Source organism: Chamaea fasciata, unplaced genomic scaffold (genome assembly GCF_029207755.1).
Source record: "Chamaea fasciata isolate MVZ Bird 193981 ecotype frontalis unplaced genomic scaffold, bChaFas1.0.hap1 SCAF_5, whole genome shotgun sequence".
In the NCBI taxonomy this organism is placed as follows: domain Eukaryota; kingdom Metazoa; phylum Chordata; class Aves; order Passeriformes; family Sylviidae; genus Chamaea; species Chamaea fasciata.
In genome coordinates, this window is record NW_027094090.1 from 62,429,818 (window position 1) to 62,445,171 (window position 15,354).

At 39.2% G+C, this 15,354-nt stretch overlaps 1 protein-coding gene across 3 annotated transcripts in view; it reads right to left on the reverse strand.

Moving 5' to 3' along the window:
* The window catches only part of LARGE1 (LARGE xylosyl- and glucuronyltransferase 1), a 275,959-nt gene that overhangs the window by 119,846 nt on the left and 140,759 nt on the right, over nt 1–15,354 (reverse strand). For all 3 annotated transcript variants that reach the window (XM_066184003.1, XM_066184004.1, XM_066184005.1), the window contains one exon: nt 5,155–5,278. In XM_066184003.1, the coding sequence (XP_066040100.1) occupies nt 5,155–5,278 (124 nt within the window). The remainder of the gene's footprint in view (nt 1–5,154; nt 5,279–15,354) is intronic.

Below are 15,354 nucleotides of genomic sequence, written 5' to 3' on the forward strand. Positions count from 1 at the left end.
GCTTTTGGTGCAATTTGCTGCAAAGATACTCACATACTGAGCATACTTTAAAACAGCTAACACTGGGATTTTGACTTACAATAATTTTTGCATGGACAGTACAATGTGCCAGACAGGACACTTTGTTGCTGTCTAGAAGGTAAAGGGAGTCTGCATAGCAAGGGTTCTTACAGGGTCATCCTAGTTGGATTAAGTAAGACTTGCTAAGACATGTTTCTACAAAATTTTCGTAACCCAGCTGGCCCATGGTCATGCTACCTGACCACTGCAAGACATGTATGATATGTCACCATAGATCACCTTAACCTATGTACAAAACATTTCCTAACTATCTGAAGTATGTACAAAAGACTGTCCTACATGGTCATTTCTACACATGCAGGAACTGTTCCTATTGATTGTCTTACTCTTGTACAATTGATTAACTTTGCAGCAGGAACTGTCTCTGAATATTTGGGACAGCCAGATTCTTTGCCCAGGATGTTAATCGACATGCTTAAGCATACAAATTGGTCTAGGCACAGCAGGGTCTGCCTGGGAAATCTCAAGAACTGTCTGAAATTCCCACTGGGACCGCTCCTGTAACAAGCTGTCAAATACTTCTTGTGCCAGCAGTTCCATCAGTCACCTGGTTTCCAATCGGGCTGCTGTCTCAAAACAGTTCTTTATCTCATCTGTGCAGACAACAAGCCTGGGAGTTCCTGGACCACCGTGGGAATTTGAGTGCACCGGGGGTGCACACAGGCATAGCCCTGAGAGCCAGCTACACTACAACCATAATTAAAGAATTAAACTATTTCTCTGCTTAAATCTCATAGACCTTGCCCATTAGCTCAGTTGGCTAGAGCATGGTGCTAATAATTCCAAGGTCATGGGTTCAATCTCTCTATGGACCCTACACTTAAGAGTTGGACTTGATGATCCTTATGTGTCCCATCTAACTCAGAATATTTTGTGATGTCTGTCCAAAGATGTCAATATCTGACCTAGAGAACTGTCTTTAAAGTTCAGATGGAAGTGGCTAAGAAGGAACTGATTTGCTGCAGTAAACGCCCAAAGATAGGTGATCTTTATGCCATGCATTATCGGAGTTTGGTTGTGCTGGATCAGACCACTGATTTTGACTGAGTGTACAGACGTCAACATTTCTGAAAGGAAATCACCTAATACAGCACAGGTACTCAGATTTGTGGTCTATTGTTTCTGGGAGCGGTAAAAGCTGGAATATTGTCCATATATATAGCAAAGAATGGATCCTTTCATTCTTCCCTTTCAGATCAAATGTTCATCTACTACAAAACCATAGCCACCATCCCTTCAAGTTCAAAAATCAATTGCAGCACATGTGGGCTAAACTATTTAAAGGAGATGGCTTTTCTGCTCTATCAGTGATGAAGAGACTGTATCTGGGCCATTTACCCACAGCAGAGCAGGCAACTGCTCGTTCTACATTCTGCCTTCTTCAGTTCACCTGATGTCATCAGTGTGTCAGGCAACATCTGGGAAAACAAACTCACCCCATCTGTATTCCACCCATCACATATAGTACTGCCTTACGGCCTGTTCCTTCTGCACTGGGATAGTGCAGATCATAATAGATTTGAGGCCTATATTTCCCTGTGAGTGAATTGACATGAGATTCCATGTTTAACAATGAAGCGTAGAAGTCAAGTGCCCAAGCTGCACACCTTCAATAGTTTGTTCTGGAGTTTCTTCATGTAGGACTGAACTGAAAAACCCACGGTCCCCAGCAGCCTGATATCTGCAAATCACTGCTGTAATAGATGAGTGTTTCACAGATATTTTTTTCTTTTATTTAATGTTCAAAGAAGCCCATTTTCAGTTTCCAGTTATTGTGGGATGCATTGCTATAATAGATACATCCACTGCATTTAGGACCAAAGCTGACTAACACAACTAAAGTGATCATATAAAGTGAATTTGCACTGCCAAGTAACTTTCCAATTTGCAGTCTCAGCCATATGTCACCACATAAATTTGGAAGAGTTATGTGTGGGCCATACTGAGTACAGCAAGAATGAAGTATGTAGCTGTGGAACAGTTCAATTACTGGCACCATTATCAGCAGCCCTCACTTCAAGGATGCTTATTGCTGATTACTAACTGCATGCAGCAAGTTTAGTTAATGGGAGAGAGTTCACAATCTGAACAGCTTGTAAGTTGAGGGAGAGCTTTTAAGAACGCATCAATCTCCCTTGAGGTTATTGGCGAGGCACTGGGGGGAGAGGCCAACTTATGATGGGGAAGGTTACCAGCATCTTAGTAGAACTGTCTGTCAAAATGTTCAAACTAACTGTAAAGAAATACATCCAGCAAGCTGCCATCTTGACTGTGTCTGACCCTTTTCCTGGAAATGCTGTGATTATGGCTCAGCTCCACAGTTAAGCCTCCTCCTTTTCTGTCCCATCCCCTATCATGTGTCCCAAGCAAAGATACACCTTTCCCTGATCATTCTTTCCTGTGCTCCATCCCTCTTCCAAGCAGGTTGCTGGTAGTTTGGCAGCATCTGCTTCCAGGGAATTAACCGAGGCTCTTTGTGGTGCAACAGGAACATGAACAGTTGTGTCACCTTGCAAAAGGAAAAATAAGTCTTCTCTAAATTTTAAAAGGAACATCTGACATGTTTAATTCACAGCAGCAAAGTAGATATGTTGGTTTGCTGGCCCTAGAAATTCTGATACAACCCATGGTACCTTGTCTTCCCTTTCTTGCAGTCAAGTGTCCAGTTTTCCTCTAAAACCTGAGAGAAAACAACAGCCACAGCCAAGATTAATTTTCTACGCCTTTCTTCAGGACACTGTTTGCTCTAACTCTAAGAAAAACAGCATGTACTTTTAACAGCTGCAGGATATGTTACAAAACATTGCCAAATACCAAATATTTTAGTCTCCAAATTCTGCCTTTTAAAAAATCAGTACACTACTGGAAACTGTTGCCTGAATTCTGAATAGCTACCTGAAAACAAAAAAAGTATCCATACTATTTATGGAGGATCTAATATTATGTGCTCCCTTCCACTGTTTGAGCAGGAACAGGAGCAGAAGCAGGACTTTTCCCAGGACTTAAGGGCTTAATCTAACATGCCAGCTCCAGCTGCATTAGAAGGAACAGGCTGGAAGCTCATACATATCCAATGAAAAAAAAAAACCCAAAGATGAAATGAAATGTTTTCTTTAGCAGCTAAAATGTGTTCCAAAACAACTGAACATGGGTGAATGAAAGCTAAGCAGAAAGTTCTCATGCTATTACTCAGTCTAAACCCTTTTAAAACTCAGAAATTGGTATTGATTACAGGTTTAAAAAGAACTATTTAAAAAGAACGATTTAAACTGAAACATACTGTAACAGTGAATCCATAGAGCATTTCAGAGAAAGACAGGCTTTCTAGTAAATATCCAGCATCAGCTCTATGTTTTCTTAACACCAGCAGCATAATATAGCTCCCAAGAGTGCAGGTGAAATACATGAACCCAAACCAATCATTAAATCCTCTCTAGGGGCTATGTAAAAAACAAATGAGATGAGCTCCTACAGCTGTCTGTAAACAGCTCCTCTGTCATCTTTGCTAAAACCTGCAGAATGATCTGGATATGAGCCAGCATCATTTCTGGCTTTTTTAAACTGTTTATATTCATTTGCTCTCCTTTGGCAGTGTCTGTCACATTCTCCTATGCTCAGTACTATATACTGTGTTTTTGGCAACTGATATGAGGGAAATTGCTTGGAATGGAGAATGATGAGCTCTGAACAATGGGCAAACCCGGAAAGACCTATTTATGCATCAATACCTGCATCCAGCAAGAAAGTGGTCCTCAACCTAAAGGCCTATGGGTTACATGCAACATAGTCTAGTGTTGATTTAGGTCACCAGTCATATAAAAAATAAAGGCTGAGTGAAGAGGAAGGGACAAAACAATTTTGCTCTGTAGCTTTGCATCTGCTCAGTGCTTTGCCTATAAATCAGAAATTTGGGGATCACTGAAGTAAGCTGTCTTAGTTATTATTTACTTAACTAGATTGGACCATACTCAAATGACCAGAAGGAAAACACTAAGAAGTCTGCCCTCCCCAGCTGAGAGGCTAATTAAAAACCCTACAATTTGTGGAAAAGCACATGTAACATAGACACGTACAAGATTTATAAGAACAAACCTCCTCCTTGCTATGAAGCTATAAAGAACAGAAGGAAAATCTCTGGCTAATTAGGTTAATATCAGCTTATGGATTCATGTAGAAGAACCAATGAAAATAAAAACAGAAACAAAGTATTTTTCTCAAGAACCACTTTTTCCCTCTTCCATCTCATTCTAAAGGTTTCTGTATTCAGTATTTCACAACGTGGTGTGCTTTGAATTTCTCCCTTAATAAGTAGAGCAATTTGCTAAATTTTGGTTTTTTCCTTGTTTTAGCGTGCTGTTCAGAACAGTCTGGTAAGTCACCCAAATTACTGCCACCAACTTCAAATGATAAAATCTGAATACTTCATTCTACCTCCACAAGTAAAGAACATACAGCTCAAAAGCAACGCAGTGCCTCCAAGTTCTGACTTAAACTTTTTAACTATGAAAAGATAATTACTTTGAGTAAGCGATTTCTCCCCCCATTGATTGAACTCTTTTCATATTCATTCCTTTTGGAAGGGCATCCAGATAAAAAAGGTAGCTATTGTACTAATGCTACCTCATCACAGTGTGTGTCCTTAGGGTTTCACACACCTGTGCTTGAAGAATACAGGGCAGTTGAGTGTTTCCAGTAACAGACTTGGCTTATTGAGCAAGATACTTAAGATTCCACCATTGCTACCAGGAAGAAGTATCCTTAGAAAAGCATAATGTGATCAAATGGACAGCCAGAATCCTCTTGCTAGCAGGTAAAATTCTAAGCTGTTACACAAAATATTTCATTTCATTAGCTGCCCTCATTCCAGAGAAACCGCACTGATTTTAGCCATTTAGCATCTTCTTGTTCAGTGTAATTGGGGTTACAATCATGACCATTAGAATTAGCTGTCATCAGGGAGAATATTTTTAGGCAGTAGTTCCCCTGCAATTCACTAGTGAAGGGAGATAAGGAACAAAGGGATGACATCAAAGCAGAAGTATATGACTGACACCTGTGTCTGTCTGTCTTTACCTTGAGCTCATCTGCATCATAGAAGTCTATGCGCACAGCAGGGACCATCCATGTCTGGAACAGAGTTGCCAGGATCTGTTTGGCAATTGCATCTGCGATGAGGTGAAAGTGGAGCGGGTTTCGCCTGATATGAGAAGGGAGAGAAACGTGTTAGTTCAAAGGTCTCTAATTCCTGTTCTTAAAGGACAACATCAGAATTTACAAAGCTTTATCTGTGTCTAAGATGTTGCGTTTTGAGTGTGCAGCACGTCTGGTGGCATCCTGCTCTGTGGCAAAAATGCTGAGACACAATTTGAATACACATGACCACAACAAAATAATCAGTTTCTGGGTGGATATGAACATACAGATCCTTTGACTTCGGTGGAATGCAATGATTTATAACAGCTAAGAGTCTTGTCCCTTGCACCAGCTCCTTAAAAAAAGGCCAAGTTAATATCCCTTTGGGGATTGAGCTCTGGGAGTGATTGTTTCAGTTTCTAGGTGAACCTGGTAATTTATCTTTGTGGTAAGAACAATGTCTGTGGAGAAGTAAGGATGCAAGGAAGGTTAAAAAATAACAATTTGAATGAGGTGAAATTCTGGGACCCTTGAGTTTACATAGAACTTTTTACAAAGCAAACTTGGGCGATCATCAGCTGTCCCATAGGAACCCAAAATTAGATGTTTCAGGCGAGTGCCTTCTAGTTATTCACTGGCATAGTGAACAGAATGGAGATTGAAAATCTCACCACATCCTTTTTCTTAGAGGAGGAATGGTTAAAGAAAACAGGAAGAAAAGAAACATTTTCCTTCAAAACACCAGATCTGGGTTCACCTCTGTAGTTACAGGACTTGGGCTAACTGAAAAGCTTCAAAACACGACGGGTGAAGCCAGTATCAGCAAGAATGGCAAACTCTGACAAAGTGTATGGATTTCTCTATACTAATGTGAACTTAGACATTATAAAGGCCTTGTTTAATTCCCTCAACCTCCTTCCCTTTCTGAGGGACAGTAAGCAGATCTTCTGTGGTAGGAAACCTACCAGTGGAAGTTAGTCACAAACTGTAGTCCTCCATGTTTACACCTAGCTTAGCAACTTTCCCTGTCAGCAGAAAAGGACAGACTTTGAAAAAACCACTAAGAAGACAAATGGTTTGTTTAGACTTTAGCATGGGATCAACCCTTCTTTGATCACTATAATGGAATAGTGGATTCTCATTTCTATGGAATTTGTAAAGCCAAATAAGTGTACTTGTTAATTGGTATTTTTCATCTAACAAGAGAAGTATTTCGTTTCAGATGTTGATGAAAGCAGAAGATGAGTGATGCTACTACATTCTTCAGTGTGAATGAGAAGTGAGGAAAACTATGTTAGTTCAGGCCAATATACTTCCATTACATTTTTGGGCTTAACCCAAAAAATGACGGTTATTTTTTTTCTCCATTTTCTAGATTAATGAAAAGTGTGTGCCTTCCCCTTTAATGTTTCTCTTCTAGCTTCAATGAGTAATACTGCTTCTCACTGAACAAAGTCCACAGGAAAATGTAAAAATACATATAATAATAGTTCATAGTATTTTAACAGATTTCTCAGCAGAAAGAGGAGATTGTTGTGAGAAGCAATGTATGACTGGATTTTGCAGTGTCAGAAATACTACACCTAAGATCCAACCCAGCAACCAGGGCTGCCAGTGAAGCTGCTGTACTGGCTTCAAGGACACTGTGGATCACATTATGTGCTTACAGGAAAAGCAGAAAAGGGCTGGGTAGAAGCCTTATATATGAGATAATCATGATGGCAGAATAAACCCACAGCTGATCTGCCTTAAACAATATCCAAAACACTAAGCCACAACAGGCTTTTCAAAGGACAAAGGTCTTTCAATCTCCAGCTTGCCCTGCAGGGAGGAGGGGAGAGGGAAAGGCGTAAGCTGCCAGCAGCTGAGTGTTCCATTACCAAGCTAAAGGGATCACAGCCATTACATCTGCTTCACCAGCCCAGCAGGAGAGCAGAAGAGGACACCCTGGCTCATGTAGAATCCGCAGTAACCAGGCACCTTGCCAAGAAAATATCAGGAAATAGCAGTGATCAGGAAATACATTTCATTAGTAGAGACAAGGCCAAGAGAAACAAAGTACAACACCAGAGGTTTTGGGTACAGGCAAAGCAGTATCTCAAGACAAATAGATGTTCAATATCAACATACACATCCCACATAGATCACTCTGCTAAGCAGTGGCTGAGTCTGCATTCTGGTAGGACTATTTTTATTTATTTATTTATTTATTTATTTGAATTCTGGGGTTGTTTATCTTTTATTTTAAAGTAAAATAACAAGAGAAAAAATTAGTTAAAAAAAAGAAAGATCCATCTTCTTTCAAATGATCATTTAGTTAAATGGAATTGATATAAAATATTTCAAGATGAAACATGCTAGCTGAAAAGAAAAAATCTGACACAAAGACACTCAGATGTTCAGTAGCAGTTTATACTTATCTGAATGACCCAGAGTGTATGAAACTTAAATGGGAACAAGTGGGTGACATTTACTTCAGCTCATCTCCTACTGGGAGAAAGAAAAAAAGGATAACTGTACTCCCACACAGAAATCTCTTTCAAGTTGCTAGCCTCATGGTAAAGATTCAGCTTGAAGGAAAGTGTGTGTCAGAGGCAAAGCAGAAGATTATCACTTACAAAAATATATCCCCAAAACAGTATAGTGGCCTGATGACATTTACAACTAAATGTACATCAGCCACAGAAAATTTTACTCCAGACAAGATTTCAGTTCTGTGAATTGTGAGGTTTAGCACAGTGCTGGAAGCCAACAGTGCACAGCCTTAAAGCTGGAAGACCTTCTGAAGGTAACAGTACTAGCACACACACAGATGACATCTTTCACCTCTTCTGCTGTCTGCAACATGCAAAGCCTAAAAGATATAGATTGCTTCTAAGTGTTTAAGAAACAAGTTTAGAAGCTTGAAGATCAACCAACATTCCTTAAAAAAGATACAGAAGACATTCTTCAAGATGAGAAATGTTTCTCAAGAGATATACGAAAGGGATGCCATGATTATCTGACAACATGATTGAATCACTGACTCTAAGAATTGGGGATGACAATCAGAATATTGTGAAGCTGAATTTCATTAAACTTGGACATTTTGCTCATTTTCCACTGGGAACATCAAGAGAACTAAAAAAACCCCACACATAAAGGCTGGTTGTATCTTGTACTGATAGAAATCACTATGGGGACAGTGTAATGGGGACAGTATTTGCAACCATGGAACAGCATGGGTCAATATATGGCAACCGTGATAAACTTCTCCCACAAAACTAACAGATTTTGGAAAATCCCCAGTATTCCTGTAAATTAATCTGTTTGGGAATAAATGTTTCTAGTATCCCACGTTTCAGAACCTTGAGCTCCAGGTCTTCCAGATTCCTTACTGCAGAAGCAGGTATTGAAACAGCCACAGAATTTCTCACAAGGTCCAGAAACACTTAATCTTTTTTATTTCAATGATTTTGAACATTTGAATTTCTACCAACTACAACTTTTCACAACTTCTGCTACATGGAAAATGCTGATGCATTAATGTCTTAATGTGGTAAAATGTAGTTCCAAAATATGGTTATTTCGCATCAAGTGGAAACTTAAGGTTCTATTCAGAAAACTGCGAATCTTCATATATTAACTTATTTCCACTTATCTTAAGATCAGAACACTATCTGATAAAGTAAACCATATGTAAAGAGCACACATTTATTTTCTTAAATTACTTTCCTCAAAAGTGAACAAAGAGAGATTCTAGCCAAGATTTTTAAGCATGGATGCTTAAATATAGGCTCTTGGACCTAAATATAGGAGTTTGAATGAATGCCCTCATTTTCAAAATTGCTGAGGTCCTACAAAGTTAGTAAAATGAAAAGCAGTCAATTATTTAAAAGTCAGGCTATGAATTTAGAAGTCCATTCCTAGGTACCCATTTCTCTACATTTTTTCTTATCATGATGTCTTATTCTTGCATTTCAAAACTTCTTATTCTTCATTAGATTTATGATCTGCTTGCTCAAGCATTTGTGGCCCTTTCTTTTCAAACTGCCACTGCCACAGAGTTAAATACAGAAATCTACAATTGAAAAAGGAGTAGTGAACCAAGACTCACTCTTCCCTTCTGCACTATTCCATTGCTCAATTGTTAGTAATTCAAAAGGCAGCTCCTTGGCTGCTTGGTTACACAGTGCTCTCCCTGCAACAGAGGAATTTTATTTTCTAAGATTCTTAAAAAGGTCAGTAGCCCAAGGGGTTTATTTCCAAAACCTATACTCTATTAAGGGAAGCACAACAAGGTAGTACCTTTTATATCTGTAACAAATGGTTACAAGAACTTCAAACAGGAATTATAAAAGGCAGTTTGGGAAACTTTTTCTCCTAATGCCCATATGACCATCCCTCTCTCATAAGTGAAAAATTTTAATGTGAAAATCTTCAAAAAATTTTTATACCACTTTACACCCAGTATTGATGAAAATACTCCCCGAACTATTGGAGAGATCCTAAATACACACTTGCTGCATCGCTCATGGATCTTCTTGTTTTGTGTTAACTTACAGAATTGCTTTGGGAATTACTAAGAGATTTCACGGGCAGATTTTTTTTAAACATTGCTTTCTCCATTATGCCTCTTTTGTTAGAACAGCTAGAAGAAATAAAAAGAAGTGTGTATTATTGATGTGTTTATATGGATCAGAGAAGCCAGGTTGTGCTTTATGGTTTTTGCCAGAACAACCTCCCACAAAACAGACTGACACATTAGAAAAGTTGGAAACACTGACGGAGGCTTTGAATTCTCAAATTAACTCCATTAAGGCAAAGTGGTCTCAATGGAATATAGCCATTAGATTATATAAGCTTTAATTACCAGCCAGTGTTGACTTGTGACTCTTACTTGGAAATTACATGTCACCCTTTTAATTTAATTTAGATTTTCATTTGGTTTGCCTTATTCTACTTGATCTAAAAAAAAAAAAAAAAAAAAAAAAGAGTTCATTACGCATACAGCATTCTGTTCTTAAAAATGCTCAGACATACGCTTAACTTTCAGGTTACAAGCATCCTTCTTAAAGCAAAGAGGCAACTTCCTATTAAAAAGCATTTGTCTGGTTGTCTGGTTTTGTTTACACTCCTTACAAAACCCCCACATTCCTATGCCACTATTGCTGTAGCATAGATAGAGAGTACAGCTAAAGAAGTAAATGCATTGACTCCTGTGAAGAAGAAAGACTGACATACTGGGGGAAAAAAAAAGGGCACAAAAAACCCTCAGTATTTGCTGGCACAGAAGTTAATTTTTTATAGATTGTCAGGCTGACCAAACTGCCAGAAACAGGCTATAATTGTGTACATTTAGTTTTCTCTTTGTTTCCAAATGAAACATAGTATCAACCATGTATTCAGAAAAGGTAAGAGCACATTAAAAACCATTTTAGCTCTTACTCAAGTTAAGGCTTCTCTAAACAGAGAGAGCAAATATCTTTTCAATATGAAACTGTAATTGTGGGTTGTTTCTGTGGCACTCTAAGGTTTACAATTTTTAGAAATGGAGTAAAACACTGAAAATCACCAATGTAACTTGGACCAATAGTTGCGTAAGATTCAAGCAACATTATCAGCCACAGGAAACTGCTTCAATTTTGAAAAAGAAATGCAGGTGCTTTTTAGCATACTACTATAATCATGCGTTCAAAAGTATTTGCACTTCATTATGCCTATCTGACCCAATATAACTTATTTTTAATGTTTAGTCTTTTGGTTTGGAAAAACTAAAGTTAGGCTGCTCTTAGCACACAGTGATTTGAGATTGGCTTGGGTTAAACTCAGAGATAATTTTTTTTTTAGCCCTGCAACAGCTTTATAAAATCTGTCATAATTGGGAACTGGATGTGCAAGAAAGGAAAGCAGGAAAGTTAGAGAGTAGGACTGAGTATTCATTCTACATGCCTCCCTCTGTGCAGTGCTGCCAATGCATATTTATCAGACTGCAAACCCTGCACTATCCCAGCTCTGCTGAGTCTCCTCCTGAGAAGAGACTGTCAGTTATGTCAAACTGGGTGTTAAAAGCTGCTGGATTTTGTGGCTGGAGCATACGTTTTTGAAAGACAATACTGGAATCAAGCCTCTTTATTGCTGGGAAGGAAACACATTTCTGAACTATGGTGCTCTTATGTGGAATCAATCACACTACCCCTTTCCTCTCCTTTTCCCACTCTCCGGAACCTGAAGATAGATTTGGTTTCTCAAATGGTCTGAACAAGTAGCTTGCCTAAGTCTCATAATATATATGGTATGACTCAAATCTTGGTGGAGAGCTGAAATGTTCAATATGCAGGATTTGCTGTACAGTGATGCAAGAGAGAAGAGACAGCACACTCCATCTATAGAAAATCCTGTTGCTTTTATCCTTAATGACCCAGCACTCCTGCTGTTTTGTGTCTCTATCTAGCACTCTAGCTAAAGTTGGGGATATAACAAATATGCTAATGCCCCCTGGGATTAGACTGACATGGCCTCCTTTTCTCAGAGCTTTTCTATCAGAGAAGTAACAATTTCCTATGGAAGCAGGGAATTTAAGTAAATAATTTTGTATCAAAATGCACGTTAAAACATGTCTTAATTACTAACCTGTACAGAAATGCCAAAAGAAGGACATGACATCTTCACAAATTCCAGATAGATTCATGGATATCAGTGTCTTAAAACAAACACCAACTGAGGTACAGGAGGACAGGTGAGGACATTAAGCCTGGTTGCTTTGAGGGCTCAGTTGTTTAATCAGTAGATTGGATTCAGGGTGTGTTGAAGGAAAAACAAAATCTCTATGACTATGAGTTTGGCAGCATGTTTTTTCTATTCTTGCAAAACTATATTTGAGATTGAATGTGGTGATCCTACAAATGAAGGACCAGTAGCCTAACTTAGAGATTAGGATAGCAAACTTCTGTTAAGCAAACTTCCCCATTGGAAGCAATACAGACCTTTCAAATGTCTGTTCTGCTTGGCTTGTTGGACAATTCCAGCTAGGATGCACTCCCTGGTGCATATTTAGGGTTAGAAGAAGAGACACCTCCATGCCTGTTTTCATTGAGGACCCTCAAGTCAGAGGTAAACTTGATGCTGACATCATGAAGCACTGACTATCTGAACCAACCACTTCTGACTCTAACTCATCCTCCTAAATGCACTATCATGACCTGTCTCCATCCTTCATTCCTATAATTAAATAGATCCTAGCAACTAAAAGAAGCCTTTCCAATCATCACCATTTCTGAAGTGCATACTGGTCTCCAAGAGAACATTGTTTGCACATGGCAACCAATGCAAGGAAACTTTGTTCTAAATCAATATTCAGCTTAGTTTGTTGTTTCTTTGTGCTTATGCCGATGCTTCAGAAGTGTTTTCTAGGAGATAAAAAAGAAATGTCTTTAAGAAGCTCTCTCTCATTTCTGGGAATATCTTCTCTGTCTAACAAACAATTTAATGCCTAGTGAGAAAAGCTTGTTCTAGGCAGGAATGGACTTAGGTTTGTCTTTAAGTATGCTCTGAGCAAACAAGGGAGATAGGTTACCTTGAATGTACTCAAGTTTCATTAGCTATACTGGACTTTATCTTGACCACCTCTGCTGAGCTCGACACATCCTTAGAGAGGAGCAGTATTGCAGGTCAAACAACAATATGCTCTTGACAGAGGCAGAGTCCATCAGACTTAGAAATATCAATATTAGTTACCTTTTTTGGTTTAATATTTTAATTTATTATTATTTAATAATTTAATTACACGGCAGTATTGCTTATAAATTTGCTAATTGCTCAGAGGAGTGTCTTAAGTAAAACAGGGACATTTCCTATAAGGAACACAGTGAGAGGTTGTTTAAACCTTTGAGCTGTGAGATTCCTATTATTTGCAGAACATTTGGATACAGAGAGATTCAAGTCTTCTCAAAATGGATGCAAGTACTAGGACAGAGAAACAGGGAGAAGCTAACCACTAGGATAACTTGTGTCACCACAAAAATGCGATTTTCCATTAAATCCCTTAGAAACAACAATAAAAATAGACAAAATTTCCCCACATCCTTGCAATATAAAGCCAGTTTACACTGAATAAATCAAACTTCCAATTGGAAATTATTATAGTTTTAACATTTAACAGAATTTTAATGTTCAGAAAAATTCTGCACGAAGAATGACATGGCACAAAAATTCATGCACAGAGAATGAGTATTTTTAGTGGATTTTTGCTTTTGTTATGTTTATTTTAGCATTGTTCTTCTGGTCCTACCCCTCATCTAACGTGAACATGCTACTTCTCAAAAGACTTGCAAAGCCTCTGTGCTGATAATGGAAGCTGCTCTCATATTTTGATTAACAAGGACTTACGGAGTATTTTTTCATACTGGACAAGGTGAGCATTTATATCATTTTAGGAAGCTTACCAAAAATGATAAAATTATGTACTAAAACCATTGTCAGGAAGTGACTACTAAGGCTTCCAGCAGGAGACTGGAGGCAAACATAAGGAGCAAAGTGTGGGAATGGAATGTCCCGCTCATGCAAGATGTAAGAAGATATCACCACATGACATGAACAAGAGTCATTCACCCTTGCACAAAACTGTCTTTCAAATAAAGCAGCATATTGAAACTACCTCCTTAATAAGTTGTTTGTAGTGTAAGAATATTTTACTAGTCTATTTGTCCTGTTTGAGTCAAACAGTCTGACCACTTTCCTCATTTTAATCCACCTTCTGCAACATTATTGAAAGCATCTCCAAGAGATATTTCTAAACTCGACAATGGATATACACATAGTTAAATGTGAATTCTCTTTTTCTGGGGCTGCTGTCTATTAATGGAATTGGTTATTTTGTTTTTATTGTACATTCATGCCTCTCAACTTTGGGAGCTAACTGTGTGTTGTGGGTTGAGGGGTTTTTTTTCCTTTCCTTTTCTTGTTACTGGTGGAATTTTCCTCATTGTGCTGCTAAGAAGCACTAATGGGTGCTTGAGACAGCCAGGAGGGGAAACTCTCTTATTCACTTGATCAGAGTCTTCTCAGATGGTGACAGTGTAGCTGCCACTCAGGAAATTTTGGTGCTGCAGAAGCCCAGCTCAGTCCTGTTTTTTCTTCTGGTGTGAGGTGAGCCTCTTCTCCCGGAAGCAACCACTGAAGTGGGATCTTGTTATCCCATGCCTCACTAAAAAGGGGCCTTCCGCTGTGCTGGGAGCAGGACCGCTGTCTTCCCACTCCTCAGCACTGCTCTGAGTCTTTTCACCGCTCTGTAGCCTGCACCCCCTGCCTGCCCAGAAGACCTCCCGTGTCTTCAGCTTCAGCTCCAGAGTTCCTGGTACATCTTTTCCATCTCCTCCGTCTGGGCCGAGCCGCCATGACTGTGCGCTCCCCGAGTCCACGCCACAGCGCCCCCTGCAGCCGTGGAGGAATCATCGCACCTGCCCTGCCTGCCGGGAGCCAGCAGCGCCCCTGCTGGCTGTGACCGGAACTGCACCCAAGGGGAAAGTGCCTGCGCTCAGGGAAGCTGTTACTGGGCTCCTGGTTCTGTTTATTAATAATGCTGCAGTTGTTGTTGTTTGTTTGCTTTGTTATACATCCTAGTAAAGAACTGTTATTCCTATCCCCATACCTCTGCCTGAGAGCCCCTTAATTTTCTAAATTATAATAATTTGGAGGGAGGGTGTTTGAATTCTCCATTCCAAGGGAGGCCCTGTCCCACCGTAGCAGACACCAGTCTTTCAAACCAAGATGCTGTGCTAAAACCAGGTTGCAAAACCTTCTGAGGGGCTGCAAGCAGCCATTTCAAAGCCAGAATAAACCATCTGAATTTAATGAAATAGTGTATATACTGACTGTAGCAGCAGGTTTACTTCAAAAATAAAAGTCAAAATTGGAAGCTGGGATGGTCAAGCAACCAGAGTGAATTCATCATCTACACCTGTGCCATAAACTGATACCAGAAATATGCTAAATGAACACAACAATGTTATTACCATTCTCATTACTTTACAGCATTCAGGAGTGTGCAGATGCTTTATAGTGAAGATAGATACTGTCCCTGTTCCCACAATACAACAGGGGTAGCGGCTGGATCTCTGATCCCTCTTATTCCCTGTAGAAATCTTCACATGGGTGAAATCT